This window comes from Centroberyx gerrardi, chromosome 2 (genome assembly GCF_048128805.1).
Source record: "Centroberyx gerrardi isolate f3 chromosome 2, fCenGer3.hap1.cur.20231027, whole genome shotgun sequence".
Classification (NCBI taxonomy): Eukaryota; Metazoa; Chordata; class Actinopteri; order Beryciformes; family Berycidae; genus Centroberyx; species Centroberyx gerrardi.
The window spans coordinates 29,267,737-29,291,068 of record NC_135998.1 but is presented as its reverse complement, the minus strand read 5'-3'; the positions used below and the strand labels follow the sequence as shown (position 1 = coordinate 29,291,068).

Sequence of the window (23,332 nt, the reverse complement as noted above, 5' to 3'; positions counted from 1 at the left end):
CACCCCACTGGATTTTCCAAATGATACCCAGAGCTCTTACCCCAAAACAAGAGGACCAAAACTCCTGTTTGGAATGTGTTCTCCCTCAGTGTTAGCCCAAACACTGTTAACTGCTACAGCCAACAATTAAATTGTGTACAACACCGGTTCCACACAAATACAATGATAACCATCTGGTGAACTATTCCAGGGATTAACAAACTTTAAGATCCTGGACGAGCCCCCATTTGTTACAAGTTGGCTCAAGCTTGCAACAAATGAGGGAGACCACACGGAAATCAAAGGAATAATTTATTTAACTAACAGAAAGTACGGTAACCCAAATAAGCAGTGGGATGTGGAGATCAGCAAGGTCAGTAGTGTAATGCATGTGTGAGGCGTGGGAGTGTTAAATATCCTAAATTAACAGGTCCTCGGTTTGGAGCCCCCATGTTGTATCTAGGCAGGTAGAGAGCAGACTGGCCAGACCCTAACCCAGACCAAGTATGTATAGCTGCAGCCTGGAGCACCTCCAAATGGGCGGGGCCTCACCTTCAAGTGGGCGTGGCCTCCAAGTGGGACGGACGCTCATAGTTTGCCCCCACCAACTCCAGTGAGAAGGCCCTGGCGTGCCTATCCATCATTTATTAACAAATAAATTTGGGACCATTTCATGATAAGACAATACTAACACTAACACACACTAACAACAATAACACATTTAAAGTTTTGTAGTATTCATTGATGTAATCAACAGACTGAAAGAAACCACAATATAGCCTATTGAAAACAAAACAAAGTTTCTATAGCCACCCATCCTGTCTCTCCAGTATTAGCCAATATCAACTGATAAACAAACAGAAGCCTGTGCATATACACAAGCCAATACAGATGTTGTTAGGTTTTTAGCAAGCAGAGTTACAAGACAAAATGACAAGAGTCAACACCAGAGTTCAGGGTTTTGAGGCTTAATTTATTTCATCCACTTTGTTCACAATCTTTGTTCCCATGGCCAAAGCGATGTCAGCCTGGTACCTGCTGAAGCCCTCTTTGCACTGCAGAATGTTGATGGTTACCTTAAAAAACAGAAGAGAAGTTGTCACATAAATCCTTTCTATAATTCTCAAACTCCATTTGGCCACAAATAGTTTTACACAAAGCTCACTCAGTAGTATGAATTTATTTTGAACTACCAAACTGAATGTGTAGTGCTTAAAAAATAAGAAGCAGTATTTTAAGGCTCCATTACGTGCTTGTAATAACATTATTTCATCATATCAGTGATGAAGGCCACATTTTCTACATGGATGTTGGTCCAGCCTGGGTTGACCTCCCCTTTTTGTTAATGGAAATGTGTGTCTGTAAAAACAAAAAAATACAGAGCCCCCCATGGGTCACATAGGAAAAAAATATGTATGCACCTGCACCCGGTTTAACACGTCCATACTCTCAAATTAATAATCTGTGCACTGGAATTAACAATTGGTGTGATGGATGAGTCATCTGACCCAAGTTTGATATAGTTGTAAAGGAAATTATAATGTCAAAGAAGGAATTTCGGTGACATTTGATTTGATGTTTTACTCTGCATTGCATGCTTTCACATGATTTCTATACAGTAGTCTAGGCTACAAGCACGATCAATAGCGAGAAAGTAGGTTTCAAGTTGTCACAAAATTGTACGGTGATGTGGGAATAAGAATAACCTACTCCGGATTATGGTTCACAATATATAGGCCTGACAGGACATAATCAATGCATATGTAGACCTAGCAGATATATGAATATATAGCTATACCCTACTCAACCAGACGGCCCTTCCAGCTCTGCCCACTGGCCATCTGCAAAAGGAAACAGACAAAGGGGAACACAGCCAGCAGAGAGGGCGGGGCCGTCACAGTCTTATATAGGCTACATTAAACCCAGTGTTCTTGTCACTGTTTGATGTGTACACCTGAAGATAAAAGACCTTGAGAGCAGATAAGAGGACTAAAATACATCGAAAATAGAGGCTGAGGACACACTAGTCCTGCCAACCAGACAGACAGAAAGCATGAAGCATTTCCTTCTTCTGGCACTCTTTGGATGGGCAGGTACGGTACAAAATTGATACATAAGCATTAATTAAGTCTGATGATGCATGCAGGGGCGTCGTAATGGGGGGAAAAGTGGAACTGACTACCCAGGGCCCCAATGCGGGGAGGGCCCTCGAAAAGCCTGGAATGAAAAGTTTGTTTTTGTTTGCAATTTTTTATTTCTAAGTAATTAGTGTCATAACTAAATTAAAATTGGCTGAATAAATCGGTTGAGAGACTGAGACTTTGTATCAAAAAAAAAAATAGTGGAGGCTCTCTGAGGCCCCTCTCGCCCCTTACAAAAGGCGCAAAATGGTTTAGTCCGCCCCTGCACTAGGAATCGTCTCTAAACGCAGCTAATCGAGCCGAGTGACTGCTGATGCTGGAGCACCAATGTGCACTGTGATAGAGTCATGTCTTTCCCCAAGAAAGGGAAATCGGGGTACCAAAAAAGAAAAGAAAGAAAGGAAAGAGAAAGAAAGCAAACTGACCTGAATTGAACGGCCTTCAAAAGACAGTAATGTTAATGCCAGATGATCCACCATCATTTTCAGAGGGTTAAAAGTAGGCCAAGTAAACCAAGAACTGAGGAGGAGAATAATTCCAATTTTAAGATCATGGTGATCAATGAGGCAGAGTCTAATTAAAATATAACCTATGGTTCTATTTTTCACTTTTAGATGGTTAAATTATGTTAGAAATAGGCCTACCAGTAGGCTGCAGTTTAATTTTTGGTATTGGTATGAACAGTTCATTAGTGACTACCCTAATAATCACTACAGATTCATGTGTACAGTTGCTGGCTCAATTATTTGTAAAAAAAATGTCAAAAGATGCGTGAGAGACATGGATCAAGAGAGGAAGGGGGCCCACAGAGACTGCTTATGTATATGGCCCAGAATTTTGTGCTACACCCCTGGATGCATGAGTTAAAACAGGGCATCTAAAGGTGTCACAGACTCATGTGTAGCTATGTTTAACTGGATGTCAACAATACAGGAATGACATGTCATCTTCCGTTTTTTGTCTGGTCCATATTTTCACTTTTAATTAAACAAATACAGTTGCCCTGGAGGAAGATAGCAAGATTGTTGGAGGGTATGAGTGCCCAAAGCACTCTGTGCCCTACCAAGTGTATCTCTCTGCCGGGAATTACGTATGTGGAGGGACTCTTCTGTCTAGTGAGTGGGTGCTGTCTGCTGCACACTGCAAAACAAAGTAAGAACATTTTGTCATTAACCACTGCTAGCAGCTTGTTTGTAACAGTTTCGCTGGTGTTTAAAACTGATGGATTTTTTTTACTGCGTTTGAAAACCTATATTTGACTCTGTAATTCATGACTTAATGATTGTGAGTCCCTTGAAACTAGTTCTTTGGGTGGGAAGCGGTAAGGAAGCTTCTCTCACTTCTCAGATAATCATAATGGTCTCTATAATGGGTTTAACTCTTCCAGGCCATCTCTAAAAGTATATCTGGGACTGCACAACCACCGGGTGGCTGAGAAGACCAGACAGCTCATCATGTCCACCAAGGTTATCCGCCACCCTGACTACAACTCCCGCTGTCACGACAATGACATCATGCTGATCAAGCTGAGCCGGCCAGCCATTCTGAACAGCTATGTGCGCCCCGCTACCCTCCCCACAAAGTGCGCCCGTGATGGGACGATGTGCCGTATCTCTGGATGGGGGAGGCTTCTTCCCAGCAAAGAGAGCTGTGAGTTTCACAGTAAAATATTTGTGTGTGTTGTTTCAAAAGGCCAATAGTTGTATTTATCTTACAAGCTTATTTTCTCATAGTATCTGACAAGTTGCAGTGCCTGGATGCCCCCCTCCTGAGTGACAACACCTGCTGTAATGCCTATCGTCAATTGTTCACTAAGAACATGATCTGTGCCGGGTTCCTGAAGGGAGGCAAAGACTCCTGTAAGGTAATTTCAACGTCACAGCCACAACACAGACACTGCTGCTTCTTTCTTCTTAGATTTGGCTCTGAATATGAAGGACCCACCTTGAAAATAACCCCTCTCTCTCTCTCTCTCTCTCTCTCCCTCTCTCTCCTTCCTCAGGGTGACTCTGGGGGTCCCATGGTCTGTGGCGGGGAGATCCAGGGTGTGGTGTCTTGGGGGCGTGGCTGTGCTCAGAGAAACTACCCCGGGGTGTACACAAAAGTTTGCAATTACATCTCCTGGATCAAGAACATCATGAAATCTGGCTGAGCAGCATAGACTTAGGAAGCTATTAAACTGGGCATACATAAAATCTGTGTGTATAACTGTGTGATTTACTGTGTGCACTGTGTGGTTCTATCACTGTGTCATTAGCATGGCATTGATCAAGGACTATCACTCATTAGTTTGAAAATTCACTTGCCTTCAGTGCCATAATTCACAGCTCGGGTAAGCATGACTATGAAAGAATGTGAAAACTGAGAGTGTAATATCTTATGTGTGAAAAGAATAGCTCTAGCTCCCTCTCCTGATTTAATAGTGATTGCTCATATACGTAGAAAATATAGCATAATTGGTTAAATTTGTGAAAAGTAAAACTTGCAGATACTGATATTCATTTGGTATGGTTCATATTAAACAGTACTCATTTTTCTACCATATAATTTGTTTGACAAGGACAATTTAGCTGATGCTCTTACCCAGAATGACTTTACAATGAATGAGCAGGCAAGGTCAAATGCCTCGCTCAAGGACACTTTGACAGGACAGGATTATGGGATGTTATGTTTAAGGCTATCCTGCCGCCCAAAAAAGATATAATGCACATAAGTGAGCATTGCTGCAAAGGTGACAGTGACTTTTCATCGGGGCGGAAACACAGACAAATTTCTCTCTTGGAAATCAATATGAGCCATTATCTACCAATATCTCAAATAGGATAATCCAGCATCAAATGTAGATATCTAAATAAGCAAATACATTCATATTTATTGGTTTTGGTGTAGCTTTTATTATCTTGAGTCTCCAATCAGTGCGACCACCGCCTTGCTCCTGACGCACGGCTGAGTCAACGGGCGCGCGCGTATAACTGATAATTCCCCAGACAAAAGAGCGCACACATGGCTCCGTCCAAGTGAGAGTATTCAACCTACTTTAAAGCTGCCAACTTCACGCCAAGTTCCCGGAGGTAGAGAAACACAGAGTGGATGTCTCGCAAATTCCAAACCAGCAGAACCTGACATCGGGTAGGGGCAAAGATACAATTATCATTTTTTATTTTGTCGACAAACGATTGAATTAATTCAGATATATTCATGATATCTACTCAAAAAGAAAATCAATGTAATAATGATAATAATAAACCTAACACTTTTCTAAGCAGAGTGCTTATATATAGTATAAGATAGTAAAACAATTGTACCACAAAACAAATAGTAGCCTAGATAATATCACTTTCTGGAGTTGCTCTATTGATAGTAAACAGGAAACTTTCTTCAGTATCAAAGGTGAAACTCAAAGTCCATGAAGTCAGCCTCCCATAATGGAGCAGCTTCAGGAAGTGGCTCTTTTTTTTTTTTTTTGGGAAGTGGCTCTTGATGGCATTACAGATTGGCTTCATGGGTTCTTGGGTTTGAGAGTGAAATGTACATACATTTTTGATAGAGCTATCAGAGATAATAAAAAATATAGCCGCAAGCGGCAATTGCGGGGTCCGAGCACAATTTGAAAAGACAGACAAAACATTACAGAAGGTAGAAAGACGCACACAAATACTGACATGTTGTGAAGATCAGACATGCAGTATATTAGTTACTGGCTTTTGTGTTGACTTCTATCAATCACATTTTTTCATTGCAACCACATTGCTCAAGTTGTTCACAATGGCCAAACTTTCTATGACTTGTTCTTGACTACTAACGATTCCAGAAAGGACAAGCCTGGATTTGAACCAATAACCTTCCACATGAAAGGCTGATGCTTTACCTACTGAGCCAAAGGCCTGTTACGGGTTTATTGAGGAGAAACTAACAGTATTGTGATACTGCAGCCTATGAGAAATTGACAGTGCTAATCACTTTATAGAACATTGTAGTGCTCTCCATTAACGAATAAAACAATAGTAAGTCACATGGGCCAGAAAACAGCTGCTGCACTGCTCTCTGTGGGTTGAAACGTCCGGTCACACCCCAATCAGTGATGCCAATCAGGTATTTTGCCATTGACAGATGATGTCAAACACCTGCTTTGAGTTTTCTGCACTGTGTGATTTAGAGTTGATTTACTTTTCATGAAACTTCAAAATGGTCACAGTTCATAAGGGACTTGAACTCACAACCTTGTGCTCCAAAGAACTGAGCTTAAAGGAATAGTTCACCCAAAAATTTAAATTTGGTCATTATCTACTCATTCTCATGCCAGTACAAACTCAGGTGAGTGTTTTTTCTTCATACAACTTACCTACCTAACGGCGTTTTAGAGGTCGTGTTCATTTGGAATAAATATTTGGAGTAAATATGCCAAATTTTATAAAGGAACATTCTCAGGGTCCATTGGCCCTGTAGTTATCAGACAATATACTGAAATGAAATTAGAAAAATTCACAATAAAGACTGACGCAAAGAACAACACCTTTGTGATAGTGGGAAATGTATGTGTGGCATGTTGAAAGACTGTGATTTGTATTTATCTCTGCTTCAGCAGACGCCACCCATTATTTCTTTAAATTTACTTGGGATGTCTACAGAAGGCAGTTAATAATATTTAGAACATACGTGGCATACAAGAAATTTACTGACATATTGCTATTTCTCAGTTATTCTTTTGACACATGCTCTGTGAATATAGCCTGTGTGTCTCAGCTACAGTGTGACACTCAATTTTCAAGTGTCAGATTTCTCAGTCACGCTACCCTACAAGGAAAAGTTTGTGGTCATCTCCTGTTTCTGTGGTGTCTTGTTTTTGGAGGAGAACATTGTAAATGTGATTCCAAGTTGTTGGTTTAAGGCGGACGTGGCCAAATTATTCCACAGACGAGAGAAAAAACACAGCCATTAAATACTGTGAGGATCCAGGTCCGTTTAGTGCCTGCATCATATGCGAGAAAGGTAACTGATTTTGATGTTTCTGTTTATTTTCACTTCAAAACAAAATTTTCCTTTTGATATTTAATTTAGAGGAATAGTCTTAAAGAGTCTAAAATAGTTTACCACTTTACTATGTTTACCACTTCCAACATGATCTCACACAAATACGTGAAATGAACACGAACTCTGAAACATCGATTTACGTGCTGTGGACACGCATTATAGGAAAATAACGTTCAGTTCTCCACCACAAACTAAATTATGTTCCCCCGTAACGAATTGAAATACATTCCTCCGCCACAAATTGAACTACATTCCAATGGCTACCGGTTAAATTTAGGCAAGTAAAACAACTTTGGTTAAGTTTAGGCATGTAAAACAACTTACCTGGTAACTAACTTGGTTAAGGTTAGGGTTAAGGTTATGGCCCGCATCGAAGGCAAACACATAGGGATGGACGATTCCACATTTTTTGGAGTCGATTCCAATTCCAACTCCTTGTAATGGAATCGATTCTAAATCGATTCCGATTCCAAGTGAAAATCAAGACAAAAATTTCAGTTTTACGCTGGTTGGCATTCAACAGTGAGCCTTGAATCCCCCCCCCCAAATTAATTTAAATGAAACAGTTTCAGATTCCAGAGTTTGGAGTCGACCGTTTATTAGTAGAGTCGATTCTCAGAATTGACGTGATGGAATCGAGAATCGACTCTTTTGGAGTCGACTCTCCATCCCTACACATACAGCCATACGCCACTCCGACTGGATCACCCTCACCGTGCTACTTCAATGTGACAGTACTTCCTGCTTATAGTCGTGTCTCCTTCATGTAACAGTTTTGTGCTAGGAATACATCATTTTAACACTTTTACGTTCCACCAATACGTAACATTTGCTGTTAACACATAGTGTTCATTTCACATTTTTCTTTGAGATCAGGCTGACCACTTCACAATCACTGAGAAACTTCTCCCATTCCTCTTTGCCAACGATATGGATCGAGCCTTTCCAGATCTCACCGTTCTCTACTGCAGCAGCGCCAAAGCAGAGAGAAACTTCAGCTGCCTGAAACTTATCAAAAGTTATCTGAGAACATGCATGGACGATAGTTCAGCGTTTGATAAGGGCTGTTGGATGACTTGCTTTGGACTTTGGTAGGACTATACGAATCAGACAGGCTGCGTCTCCAGTCATCTGTTTGGTGAGTAACATACTTTTTGGTTAATATTCTATAGGCCTAAGGTCCGTGTATTTTTTGATCATTGTATTTTATTTTCAGAAACGAATGGTGATTTGATGGAAATAGAAGGCATTTTTCGTTTTCCTGATCAGAAATGGCAGAGACATTTAGAAAGGCTTGATTTTCCATTTCTCCTTAGTAAGAAAACAAAAACAAAAAAAGTCCTTGCTCTCTGATGTCTTGAGGGTGGTGAGGAGGAGGTGAAAGTCCGATAGGTCTCTATGGAATTACAGATTTCCAAGCATGAAAGATGGATATAAACAGATTAATACTAGTACAATACTATACACAGAATCTGCCACATTCTGAATTGATATAGAGGACACTTACCTCATCTGGTTCAGTCCAGTTTATAAGTGGCTTCTTTTCAAAACCCATCAGTCTGAGAGCTGGAGTACTTCGGTCTTCTCACGGCTGCCCAGGAACAATAGCATATGCATGACAATATTTGACTCGGAGAAGAGTTTGACTGAGAATTACAGTATTCAAGCAGAGACTGGATCATCTCATTTACATCATGGAGAAACAATGTGTTCAGATTGTGACTGCCCCAACCCCCTCTGCCAGGGCTTGTGTGTCTGTGGGCGTGTCTGCTCTCTCTGCTGGCAGGTTCTGGTGGGGCGGAGTTGGGAGCCATCAGAGCAACTGGGAGCACCTGGCCAGTGTTCCCAGGGGTGTAAGACCTGCTCCAACCCAGAAGCCGTGGAGACTCTCTCCCATCGCACCACGTTTCGTTTGACCGTCGTTCTGTTCTTTTCTGCATTATCCATACAGTAGTCTACCCTCAGACATACATTTCACTCATCCACTCACTACACTACTGACTCCACTGATTTAGCTGCATTATGGTGTATTTCGTTGTTAGTTTATTCTGCTCTTGTAAATAAATTCCCTTATCTTTTGCCGGTATCTGCGTGCGTCTCCCGTTTTTTGTTAAGACCTAGGAGCAGGTCATAAGATAAACAAGAATAAAGCAAAATAAATCATTTATTAAACTACTTCTCCATGATACAAATTTGTAAAGCAAAATTTTAAGAAAAAATGTTACATTACTCACACTGTCTGCACATCTTGTTGCAATGTAAGACATTTTTCCAGTTAATGTGTGAAGTAGTCAACACATGTACAGTATGTGATTGCTTTGAGAAAACAACAGGAGTGAATTTGTGAAATTATTTATGATTACAATTTTATGGTCCAATCTGCAATCCTAATTTATCCTAACAAATGGGTGACCCCACCACAAAGAAAAAATGGGATTATAGACATTTTGATTCTCTATTTGATTGAGCTTTTGATACAAATACTAACACTAATGCTTGATAAACCGGTAAAAATGGGTATTTAATTTTGATGTGCAACAAACAAAAAGCTTAAATTAAATGAAACGAAAAAGAATGATTGAGTGAGTGAGTGGAGTGGAGTCCCACATGCTGTCTTTTCCACCTGAGAACAGAGAGAGAGAGAGAGAGATTTAAGTTTTCACTGGCATAAATAGTTGCCTGGCACTATTTACAGAGGTTAGCATGTTGTGCCATATACTGTCATTTGCAATTTGTCCAGATCACTTATTGACATGCAGACGTTCATGAGATTATTTACTTAACCTGGCTTGGTGCTATTCACATGCTTGACTGAATTTTTTTGTAATTTTTTCAGCTGTTAAGATTTTTTCAGTTTCCTCAAAAGTGAGTTTGATGATGATGGCACGACAACCGAATGCAGAGCGTAGAACTGAACATGCCATGTATGTATTCCTTGTCCACAAAATAAAAACAAAACATCTTACAAGACAATTTACTACCTGGATGACTGAAATGAATCTACGCCAACATAGTGTGTATTCCTTATTCACAGCCACCCTCACAATTGTTTTCCACAAATTCCTTGTGCTTTTGTACTTAGCAATAATGATTCCAATTCTGACATTCAGCATACCAGCATGTGTGGTGCTACACATACGCCATGAGTTCCCTGATGCTGACGGCAGCTATGTAGAGTTCAGACTGCCTCTTGATTGAACCGTGATACGTAGCCGGCAATGACGTCCTCCTTTACTGGTCTGTCAAACTGGCCGCACAGGTCTTCCGGGATGGGGATCTTCAAAAGCTTGCTCACGTAAGGTGCAGGATCCTGGAAGACTTGATCGAAGATGAGGTCCATCAACTCATCAACGTAATCTGTGGAGTAACACAAACAAATATCACTACATCATCCATTACAAAAGAATGTACATCACATTCTAGTGTGTATTGACACTGGCAAACACCAATTGTGTTTTATAGATTATTTTGTAATATATTTTATACTTAGTTATAACATTTGTATATTTATTTAAATGTTATATTTAGAAAGTTTTGTGTGTGCAATAAAAATGTGTGTTGGTAAACATACTGAAGGTTGGCTCTGCTTGCAGGGCAGACAGGTAGAGTCTTTGGGAAAAAAAAAAAAAAAAAAAAAAATTACTGATAATTACAATACCTGTTTAGAAAACACATACACATGGATTGAGACAATCTTGTGTCTTACTTACCTGCACAGCATTCCAAGAAATGGAAAAACGACATTTTTGGGAGCAAAGCAAAGGATAACACTGTGGAAAGCTTCGAGCGATGAGGTCTGATGGTGAGGGCTCAGCTTTGCCACATCTTTCAGGACTCTCTTGCTGGTTAACACCTTCTCCAGCTTATAGAAAGCTGGGGTTCCTGAAAGAAGAGAATCAAGTATGTCAGCACAAATGGAAGTGTTAGGCCAGTGGTAACAAATTATTGTCGTCCTATCAATAATTAAGAAACCAGCAGGAACAGTGCCAGGAAAAACACCACCACTATCTCGATGCCCAGTGCGGCCCCGCTCATCCCGCTGCGCTCCTCTCAACAGCCTAACCTGCAATGGATACATGTGATATCAAATTGAACCCATTTCATACAGATTTGTTTTTCTCTGTTAAAGTTTCATTATACTGCTACCTCTGAAAAAGAACAGAAGTGATGATTGGTGCAACTGACACAAACACAGTCCTATTCTTCACTCAATTACTGCAGCTTGGGATAATAATGAGCTCTCACACAATTGCCAAAGACATGAGGCTCTGCAACAAAGGCATGCTGACCTGTACACCCTGAAAGGGTCTTTTGTGTTATTCCTTTGGGCCACAACATAGTTTCAAAGTAAATGAAAAAGCATAATACTTGCATTGTTATAACACTGTCATTAACAAAACAGGATTTTGTTTACAAATCGGTGAGGGAGAGATTGAGAAGTAGGAGCAATCTTGCAACAAACAGTTGCAATGGCTAGCTAGCAAGAACAAGGAGAAACCAAAACAAGAATATTGGACGAGATAGGAGACGAGACAAGGGAGGAGTCCAGCATGCAGTGACAATAAGCGACAACGTATTTCTTGCCACAGTCCATAACAATTTAAATTCCTGTTTAATGTGTTTAATTGTGTGACATAACTGGGAAAGTAACGCCCCAATAAAGAGAAGTAGTTGTGCTGTGCTTTTGTTTTATCAAACGTGACGACAGCAATAGGACTGGGCAGCAGCTGGCAGATGGATAGACAGCCAAACCAGGCAACCAGAGGCCTGTACTACGAAGCAGGATTTGGGGTTAGCGAGGTAACTTCAGGTTTAACCCTGGGTTTTCAGGGTTACGACGGTGGTTCACTTTTAACCGGGGTAGATCACCATGGTAACTTCTGCTGCACGGCTAACCTGCTCCAGAGCAGGTTAAGTTCAGGGTATCGGATCAAAACGTATGAAAGGCCCGCCTTCTGACCAATCAGCTCTCTGGAAACAGGGAGTCACCATTCCTACAGGATCCCGATATGGACAAATATACAAATGCAAATCACAATAAAAACTGAAAACTGTTAGGCTATTATTGAATTAACAGACAGTAAGAAGTGCTGTTCGCAGGGCGACGTGTTTACAGACCAGTAGAATCACGTTGTTTTCCATGATAACTTATTATATCGGAGATATAGCAAGTAGGCTACTTAATTGACCATATTATTAATGGATTAAAGTTACTGTTGCATATATTAATTGCGCTGACTTTATTTAATTGGATTCCCGACAGTGTTTGGTTCAACGTAGGCTATTTCATATTCCATTACTGCAGCCCTGAAGAACATGAAAATATTCTAATATTTCATGTCAGCATGAAATATTAGGGCTTATATCATCCTAGAATTAGGTCTATTGTTTATGGCTTTTATTGTTTGATTAGCCTATTTTATTATTTTCGCCTATTTTAGGCTATTACTTATTTTTATAGTTTTGCGCTTATATTCTATGTCCTTTTCCCCGCTGAATCATATTACTTTTGCTGCACAACAAAATAATTTCCCCACAGGGATCAGTAGTTTCATTTTATCTTATCCGAATTGTCTGATCTGGATCTGTCCATGTTGCAAGTGATTGGCTATTTGCTACAAACCCCGCCTCTTTCATGTGAACGCGCTCATAGCTGGATAGGTAAATCCTGGGTTGACAGAGCCAGTTGATAACCAGCTACGTGAGACCGGTTATCAGGATCGCCAATGTTAGGTTTAGTGAATCCGGCTAACTCAAACATACCCTGACTTTGTTGAACTTGCTTCGTAGTACAGGCCGCAGGTTAACTTAGCAGTGTATGTACAGGTCTACACCAGTACATTAAATTAATGCTTTAACGACACGTTATTCATTCAAATAATATAATGTTGGTCTGTCTCAGGGGACAGATAGTCTACGCCCAGATAACCTGTCAAGAAGCTAACATTACAGCTAACTTAACGTTGGTTCGCATGCCAAGCAAATTATTAGTAGTAATAACAGAGGCATTGCTGACGTGGTGACTCTTACCGTCGTTTTTTGTTATCACACCTTTCAGGGGAAAGCAAAAAGTCTGATAATCTTCAGATGATAATGTTATTTCCACTCTGTTTACCATAAAATGCATCAGTTTCCTGGCTTGCTAGCTGGCAGCAGTCACATTTCTAGTAGGAGGTAGGGGTGGGCGGATCGATCCCAAAATATCGATAGCTTACTACAGATGCTACATCTCGTTTTTGAAGATCGATTCTAGCGTCAATAGGATTGATACCAGTTTCAGTTTCAGTTTCTCTCTTCTACTGTGTACCCATTTCATCAAAGAGTAGAACTGTCTGTGCAAACAACGTTCCGCTGTCGTGAACACATCTTAGTGCATGCATGCACTCTTTGCTTCTCCGCTGCTGTTGTCGTGTCGTGTGCACTCAAACAACGAACATACGCGTCGCGCACCCTGACAACCATTGCACTAACTGAAGGAAAGAAGAATGCTTGAGGGTAGTTTGTGCTTTTGTTTAGTTATTTGCACTTTGCTTATTCATAAAAGTTTTGAAAGTTTTTAAAACATTCATTGTTCTCCACAAATAATTGTGTGCACTTTGTTTATTCAAAAACATTTTTTTGTTATTTCCCTTTAAAAACTGTCCTGTGTTTTAACATGCATGTGATTAAGTAATTAACAGTGGAAAGCAAAAAAAATTGGCTTCATTCATTTATGTAGCACTTTGTAAAAAAGTGCTTTGCTTGCTACATACTTGCTTCAGTTGGGAATCAAACCCTGGTCTCACAGGTGGCAGGTAGAAATTCTACCACTCACCTTACAATGATTGCTAACCTTTGGCAAATAATTTAGTGGTCATGAAAATGTATTCAGATTTAGCCTATTGATGATGCATTCACCTCATAAATCATGACACACTGCTCTCCCCTACAAGAAAGTGCATAAGCCGCTTTTAATAATAAAAAGTATCGGTATCGATATCGGCGATTCTGGCCCTGTATTACTTGGTATCGGATCGAAACCAAATTTTGCGGTATCGCCCACCTCTAGTAGGAGGCAGATCGCAGGAGCAGACAATGACGTCATATCCAGGCAGACTGAGGAATGCTTGACGCATGCGCAGTACTTGTGTGGTCTCATGATAAATCAGCTGCTTGACGAAAGACTACATACCATGCTACATGTAGCTAGAAGGAAAATGGTCACATTGCCTTCATTTTATTTCTCAAAAATCTATTATAAGCTGTAATAAATTACAAAAATATCTCAATATTCAATCTTTCGATAATAAAACAAATACTAGAAATATAACACAATACATAGGCTATCAAAAACATGCAAAGGGGCATTACACTGCATAAATTCAAAGTGTGTCATAAAAGATAAAGTCCTCTGAGCTTTGTTAATAATTTAGAAATTACTGGATCATAAAAACTAAAAAGGGCTGTCTTGAAAATTTGAAAGTAGGGATTCACATCACTCCATTTAATGAATGTAGATTTTTTTTTTTTTATGATTGTTGCTTGCAAAATTGCAATATTTGCCTTTTTTTATTATTATTACAAAACATAAAAAGTAATAGAAAGTAGCCTAATGGCAATATTTGTCATACCATCCAATTCAGATAGACAGATAGGGTATTTTTTGGAGTGGGGGTCAGTGCACATTTTTGCTTTTATTTGAGAATTGACAGTGGAGATTAACAGACAACATGTGCAGGTTTGCATATATTAATTGCGCTGACTTTATTTAATTGGATTCCCAACAGTGTTTGGTTCAATGTAGGCTATTCATATTCCATTGCCGCAGCCCCGAAGAACATGAGACCGACTTTATGAATAGAAGATCTTTTTACAGCCTCAATGTGTCCACAAACTATTTTATCAATGAAAAATATGCCCACTGTGTCCTAATAACGGGGCAGTTCCTCCAGTAATCCTCTCTAGCCTTGGAAGCAGAAACAACATTTACTTTTCGCGGTTATGTTTTGTAATGCTGACAGTTATTCATTATAAGAATTTGTTCTTCTTGAGAGAAGAACCCAATGTTAGTAGCTATCCATTTCTTTCCGATACCCATGTTGAAAATGTCAGCAGGAAATATTAGGGCTTATATCATCCTATAATTAGGTCTATTGTTTATGGCTTTTATTGTTTGATTAGCCTATTTTATTATTTTCGCCTATTTTTAGGCTATTACTTATTTTTATAGTTTTGCGCTTATATTCTATGTCCTTTTCCCCACTGAATCATATTACTTTTGCTGCACAACTATCTAATTTCCCCACGGGGATCAGTAGTTTGTGATTGGCTATTTGTTACAAACCCCGCCTCTTTCATGTGAACGCGCTCATAGCTGGATAGGTGAATCCTGGGTTGACAGAGCCAGTTGATAACCAGCTACGTGAGACCGGTTATCTGGATCGCCAATGTTAGGTTTAGTGAAGCCGGCTAACTCAAACATACCCTGACGTTGTTGAACTTGCTTCGTAGTATAGGCCCCTGGTCTTTCTCCTCTTGAACTTAATCATGCAGTAGGTTTGTCCCTGAACAAATATTTACATTACCAGCCTGCCAAACCCCAGGTTATTTCATAACTGTTCCACATTGCCAGCAGATTCAATACAGGCCAAAAAAGCCGGCAGATAATTGCACTGTTTGATGCTGTGTTGTAATTTGTTGTGGTATATGCTATATTATATCTATCTATCCGTGTCATATATTGTACCAACTGTTCACTGTTAGAGTCAGCTCCTCCCTTGAGAAGGATGTAACACCGGAATCTGCTATCTGGGGCCAGACTGATTGCACAAAGTAGGGGACAGCGGGGTACGTTGACACACTTCTTACATTCTGTGTATTTACATTTGCTGTTTGGTGTTCTGAATCTCTATATGTTGTGTGCAGGGTGGCTACCTCAGGTTCCACTTGTGGATAAATAAAGTTAGTAATCATGAGTTTCGGAGGAGAGGGAAGAGTTCAGAATCTGTACCAAAGGGATCCACTTGTACTTTGGGATCTTGTGAATCTATGGAGCAGTGCTCTTACTGTCACTATATTGTCATTTCAAAATTATAGCCAGAAAACACTTCTTTGTTATTTTGGTTCAACCTACCCCTGTGTTGGGATATGTTGATCCACTGGTGTACTTGGAGTCTTTTCTCAAATGCTATAAACAACTTTTTTCATTTTGAAATCATGTACCTTATCTTAAGACAATAAACTAGGAAAGAAATGACACCGTAAATGATGACAACACATCACTCACCTCCCACAGTCCCACAAATACTGTGATGTTTTTCCATCTCTTAACATTTATTCTTGGAAGGGATGTTTTATGCATTAGTGGATGTGCTGAAGCTAGTTGACTGCTATAGAGAACGTAAAAATATTTTGCATTAAGGCTTTGATTCAGTGATTGTTTCAGGCATTTTTCAGATAAGAAGAATTGTTGGGTAAAGATATTTGCATTCAGACTTGGGCTGTGCAGGTGATTAACTGATATTGCGGTTGGAACATCCCAATTATTGTCAAGTTTACAGACTACTATATTGACAGTGCCATTTAGCAGTATTGAACATTTGACTTATATATGACACTTATTTTGAAATATGGTCTGTCTTCCTATCCCTATGGATAACTGTTTAGTTTTTCCAGCCACTTTATGCCACACAGCATGCTATCAAGATTTCCTTAACATTTAACATTGTCCATTTGTGCAAGTAAAAACATATGAATAACAGTGACATCTTGAGGCTGTTTGGGCCAGTGTATACGTAGCTGCTCAGTAACAGCACAATTAAGGAATAGTTATACCTGTCTGTGTGTGTGTGTGTGTGTGTGTGTGTGTGTGTCTGGGTGTTTCCTCCTGAACACAGAGGGAGTTTACCTCAGAAAACACAAGGAAGTCTTTCAAGAGTTGATTGTTTTGGTGTTTTCTCCAGTTTTTTTTTTTATTCTTATGCATGTATAGTTCTTTCAAGAAAACTTTTCAAACAGTACACATGCATTGGTAACCTTTGTATAAAAACTATAATGCCCTAGAATGCCATCTTGAGTATTATTTAAGCTTATTATGAATCATCACTTCTGCAAGAGTCCACAAGCTTTTTAGGCTGACATAAAGCTTTATAATATAAGTTTGTAGTAAGTTCATAGTGTACATATTTATTTTGTATTTATATAAGTGGTTGTTTTTCTAATGACGATCACTGACTGGAGGTCATAGTTTATCCACCTGTTTATTTACTACTACATCAATATTTACAGCATCCTGCCCTCTTGTGACATTACAGTTTTTGGTGGAGGCAATGCACCCAAACGCCACACCCTATAATGATTCCAAAAAATCCACCCCTCCCAAAAAATGTCTATAATTTGTATCATGAATAATTTCTTCCATGCATCCTGTAAATGCTCTCAGAAGAGTAAATTACTGCAACAACTATGTGTAAACAAACTTCTGTTACTCTGTTTTAATGCCAGATTAAACAGAGAGATTTCAAAAACGGTGCTCAGTTCCCACTGAGTTACAGCAAGTATGGTGATGAAACCTGTTTTACTGCAACTGTATTTCATCATTGCTTCTTCTTTTATTTCCACCATCACACATTGTCACCATATTGATGTAGCCTCCCATTATTTCAAAGGTGAGGGGGACACACTTGGTTCAATTAGATTTTGAAATGCAACCTGTAACCAAGTTTTAAATGATTAATGAGATGCTATAGATCTATTCATCATAGGCCTGTTCTAACCAGGCTTACTTTCATGGTATTCACCCTTTGAATGGCAAAGCCTTGTTCACAGATGTAGCCTAATTTTTTTTTCCTGAAAGTCAACTTTTTTCATGTGTCCATTTAATCGCCTTTTCAATGAATGTTAGTGCAAGTGCTATCCCATACCATAACAATAAAATAATTTATTCATGATGTTATTATCACACTATTAATGTTTGCAGCACAGTTCTAAACATTTTAAAGGCTTAAACTATTCTTTAGACCAGTGAGTATTTGATGAGTTAATATGTAGCCTACCTACTGTATATACTGTAGCTATAATGAGAGGATGCATAACTCCTAAACATATTTTTATAAACGTCACATGTCTTATAGCTTCAACTTCTGTTTCCTGGGTTTTTTAAAGGCTCATTTCAAATTCTCTTCATTTGATGTCATAGGAATGAACTGTCCATCTCTGTCCTGAAATCTTCTGTTTCTTAAAACTAGTGAATACATGAACTAGTTGAACTAGTTCCACTTCTTTCCAATACAAATCAGTGATAATTTCCTTGACGTTTTCTTGACTATTCTCCTTGTGGACTGATCTGCCTTCCTGGTTTCAATATATTGACACTTGTGTCCCAAAAACAAACATGTGAAACTGCTTCGTAAACAAGTGGAATTATCTCACTTTCCACTTTGAAAAAGATTTTAAAATTGAATGAGACTAAGCCTATGGCATGTTAAGGTGGTCATTTTTGCTGTGTATTGGGCTACTTAGTATAGTCAAATTGAACCCGAAACAGATATATTTTAGTTATATTTTAATATAAATATTAGTTTGATGTCAGTCAAGTAAATAGTGAATTGGACCATATTTATCAGGACAAAAGATAAGATAGAAATAAAGGCAGGATGAAACTTTAATCATCCCTGTGGGGAAATGCAGCAAAGAAAAATGGAGCATAAAAAAGAATAGCGCAAATGAGGGACATTAAACATTATGGAACCAACAAGGCTACGACACTAGAATGGAATTATAAATTTGAAATATAGGCTATGAATCAGGTGTGCAAAACTACAGCAGTAGAGCACACCGAGACAAATAAATGAATGGAAAAATATGTATGAAAAGAGAGAGTGAATTAATAATTCATACAACCTTCTCTGGGGGTTAGTACCACGCCCCGGGGGAGACTTTCGCCCCGACAATGTAAAGGCCCAGCTGAATGAAATAAAGGTGGCACGAGCCCGCACCAGTCGATCACTCCTCCAGGGCTCGCTCTGATTGGCTGGCGATACGTGTTCACGTGAACTGTGTGTGAGCTTTGAGGCCAAGAGACAAACGTTTGCTCCAAGTAAGAATCTGTGGAGGTAGCTCGCGAGCAGAACTTTCGCACAGACGTTTTAGTGACTCTTCAAAGCTACAGAACAGTGTCGCGCGCGCGTTACTAAATCGCCATGATCTCAGGCTAGACGTGCAGCGTTGCAACAAAAAGGGAAACATTTAAATGTTTCAAAGCAGCTGTTCAAGGTAAGTCCGACACGTGGGCGCCGAAAAGTGCATGACTGCTTATAGAAATATATGTGCTAGAGATATCGGCTGAATTTCTTTTTCTCATACTTCATTTCTGCAAATTGGAAACCTAGGTGACATTTCAGAAGTCAAGCAAGGTAACCGAGTATCACAGCGTGGACCACTGTGCTCCAGCATACGTTAGACCAGTGATTCTCAACCTTTTTCCATATCAAGGACCCTAATTTAGTCCACATTATAGCCACGGACCCCCATTTGATGAGATTTTGTCTCGGACCCAAATCTGAGAATATTTTTTATTATTAGATATGATTTTATCCAGAATTCCATGACTATCTGTATTGTAGGTAGAGAGATAACAGTGAAACTATGATCAAAATAGTCATTCTTCTGCATTCTCTAATTGTTTTAACTTCTTGTAAATGAAATAATGCTGAAGTTTAACAATTCATCAATTTGCTGGGGACCCCCTGGAATCCCCTCAAGGACCCCTGGTGGTCCCTGGACCCCACGTTGAGAACCACTGCATTAGACTATAGGGCTACTTGTGGCAATCTACAAGCATTCAGTTAGAAAAGCAGGTTGAAACAAGGTAGTTTCACTGAGTTAGAAGTGTCATAATACAGTTTCATTCAGACTTTTAAGGCACTGCAATTCACCAGCTTATTTTCAAATATGTGTGTGTGTGTGTGTGTGAAAGGATTTGTTTGCCCGGTTCATCACCTGTTAACATTCCTCTTCTTCTCTTTAGTCTACTCGGCTTGTTTCCTCCTGAATCCACCATGTCGATTGATCTGGCGATACCTCTCTACTTGTCCAAAGAGGAGTTTGGCTACAGAAAGACTCCTAAACCTTGCAAACCCTGTCTAAACTCTTGCCTGAGGTTTGAACACTCACATTGTGTTGATCAGATTGAGTCCAAGGATGGAGGATCTCCGGATAAAGAGAATAAAAAAGCCAAAAAGCAGGTGTCTTTTGCGGACCACAAAGGCCTGTCCTTAACCAAGGTGAAGGTTTTCTCTGAATTTAATGATCCAATAGGTATTCCCCTAAACATCCAACAGATGCTCAACTCTTCACTCACATCAGCCAAGGAGGACAAATTGGTGTTGGATTTCACCCAGCCTTCCTCAGATTACCTGCAGTTCCGCCAGCACCTGGAGAACAACTACGTCTGCCTGGAGCACTGCATGCTGAGAGAAAATGCAATGGCAGGAACCATTAAAGTAAAAAATCGGTCCTTTGAGAAGTCCGTGAAGTTGCGGGTGACCTTTGACACCTGGAAAAGCCACAAAGATGTGGCATGCCTGTATATGAAGGACACATATCCAGGCTCCTCCAATGACACTTTCTCCTTTGAGGTTGTACTGCCCGATCAATTGAGGCCACACGAGCACATTGAATTTGCCATCTGTTATGAAGTCGACGGCCGCATGTACTGGGACAGCAACCAGGGGAAGAACTACAGGATCATCTGGTCGTCCCGGAGGAGAATGGAGCAGCAGAGACACTCCTTTGACCTAGGAATTCACTTTGACCGCTATGGGAGCCCCACATGTTCCCATGGGCTCTTCCCCGATTGGCCAAGTTATGCAGGATATGAGAATATTGGCCCCTACTACTGAACTGTTATGAACTGCAAGGAGGCTACTCTCAAGGTGTGAAATAGAAATTGCACAAGTTCATGTCTATTTTCAGTGTCTTCTTTTTATTTTATTTTTTTTTAAACTTAAAATAATTTTTCAGGTATTGCCGTGAGAATGGGGCATCTGTGTTTCTGAAATATCAAATGTCAATATGTTAGCGTGTTCGTATGTTAACGTGCATTTTAACCCATGGGATGGAGGCTGCTGTGAATTTATGTTGATTTCTAACTATGGTCATCAGACAAAATATTAGCTGAACCAAGGGGAGAGGACTGCTGTTTTTAAGTGGGTAGTCTGCTCTCCTTGTGTTTTCTTTTCTTCAGCAATGAGGAAATCATAAATGGCTATAAGAGGTGCCACAGCAGAAGTAAGGTTAAAATGTGGCTGCTCTACAGACGGTGCCACACAGCCTCACCCAGAAATAATGCTTTGATATTTCACAAGACGTGTTGGTTCAGACAGTTGCTCAACATTACAAAGCTGCAGTCATTACTCATTTCTCTTTTGCAATGTAATATGACCTTAAATATAAAAGGGTGAGAAAATGTGGTCAGGACATCGGTCGATGTCATGAATATTCAACAGGGTATCCGTTGGGGCCAGTTGTGTATAATATGTTCTGATGACAAGTTATTTAAAAAGGTATACTTGCTAGAACATTTTGACCTTAACTGCTGTATGCTGATACACTGATACACTGATACAGGGTGCATAGTAAATTGGTATATAAAGCTAAAAGATACATAGACTGCAGAGGATGTGTGGTCTCTAGTAAGCAGGTTGAATCTTTGTGGTGTATTATGGATTTAGCTAGGATATTGATTATGGACTCATGCCACTTTAAGTGTTGTTTGACTGCGTGTTCTTAAAGGTTTTACCCCCTATATTACAACATGTTGACACTGGTCCCTTTTGCACACTAGCTCATTAGTTCTGTGGTCTGTTTCACACATTTATGACACTGTACATTTTTGTCAATCACCCTGGTTTACTGTTAAAGAAAAACATTGGTAATTTTTTTAAATAATTTTTATGACTTGAATTGTTTTTTAAACCAATGCTTGCATTTCTTTTGTGTGTAGTTTTCAGTTGTGAGGCCTTTGCTTTCATTTGATGCATCTGAAAATGGGTGTTTGGGACTGGAATACAAATATTAAAAAGTAAGTTAATAAATTATGATGTTGGTCAATAAAGAAATGGATTTGAATTTCCCTAACTGTATGCTTGAAAAAAATGTTTGTTTATTGGTGAAGACATGATGGTTTTAAAAAATGTTTAATATGTGGCAGTTCCCTGCAGTCAATATGGCAACATGTATTTCATGTTCACAGTTTGGTAGCTTGTCCAGTTTGCAAGCTGTCATACATTAACAGGGTTAAGATTAACGTCCCAGTCGGCAAAGGGGAAAATAAAAAGCACAACAAAATGACTGGCAAACCTAAAGATAATTTTGGAAAATATGTGTCCAAGTATTTTATTTTTTACCTTGTGTATTTATGTTTTTCAAAGTACAGTTATGAGTGACTTCAGAGATGAGTATATTCTTTCCTTGGATGACAATGAGCGGATCAACTCATGCTGATTCAGAGAGGAATGTAAAACCCAGGGAGAGTTGTGTCCTCAAACAAGCCGTGACTTGGAAGTTTTGACGGGTGATTCATTAGTGCCGGCATGTCCCATTGTAAAGCTCTGTGACTGCACCCATCCTGATAACTAAAAACTGATTGAGAATTACTTTTGTAAGAATAGATTGATAGTATATTCATTTGAGTGCTTAAAAATGGACTCTAATGACTCTTTTCAAGCTCTTTCTTGAGGTGGGGGGGGTCATCAACAGCATAATAAGATACAACACAGTAAAAAGGTAATGATGCCAGAATCTTTTCTTGGAATAGAAAAGATGGAATAAATCAAAATTATGTAACTGGGAAATTGACTAAGTCACATACTGACATTTCACAGTGATATTTAAAATATGGAAATTGACAGATTCACATTTGAGATACTGACATATTTAAAAATATGTTACATTGGAAAATGACTGAGTCACAGATGATATATCTCAGTGAAATTAGAAGATATGAAGTCGGGAAATTGACTAATTCGCATGTCGACATGTTGACGTTTCACTGTGGTGTCTACAGGTCTACAGGTTGGAGTTGTGACTCACCAGTGCTCAGGCTCTCCTTGCTGACTAAGGCTGTAGAGAGAAAGGAAGAATAATGACACACACCCAAACATTCCCACATACTCAACAACCTCCCAGATGGCCCAAAGCTG

General features: G+C 39.5%; 2 protein-coding genes across 3 annotated transcripts in view; both read left to right on the top strand.

Annotated features, from left to right (window-relative positions):
- The first annotated feature begins 1,918 nt into the window (after positions 1 to 1,918).
- On the top strand, positions 1,919 to 4,334 carry LOC139923539 (trypsin-like). Its single transcript, XM_071914324.2, has 5 exons — positions 1,919 to 2,072; positions 3,119 to 3,272; positions 3,508 to 3,770; positions 3,854 to 3,984; positions 4,123 to 4,334. Exons 1-5 carry the CDS (start codon positions 2,033 to 2,035, stop codon positions 4,270 to 4,272), a joined length of 738 nt encoding a protein of 245 aa, XP_071770425.2. The 5' UTR covers positions 1,919 to 2,032; the 3' UTR covers positions 4,273 to 4,334.
- Positions 4,335 to 18,977: 14,643 nt separating this feature from the next.
- Positions 18,978 to 23,332, top strand: part of ppp1r3b (protein phosphatase 1, regulatory subunit 3B) — a 60,258-nt gene continuing 55,903 nt past the window's right edge. The window contains exons 1-2 of one of the 2 annotated variants that reach the window (XR_013507139.1): positions 18,978 to 19,403; positions 20,158 to 21,227. Coding sequence is in view for 1 of the 2 variants with exons in the window: in XM_071914325.2 (XP_071770426.2) it covers positions 19,381 to 19,403; positions 20,158 to 21,031 (897 nt within the window). In the remaining variant the exon portion in view is untranslated. Of the gene's footprint in view, positions 19,404 to 20,157; positions 22,355 to 23,332 lie in introns of those variants that run through there. The other variant, XM_071914325.2, reaches the window with a different exon arrangement.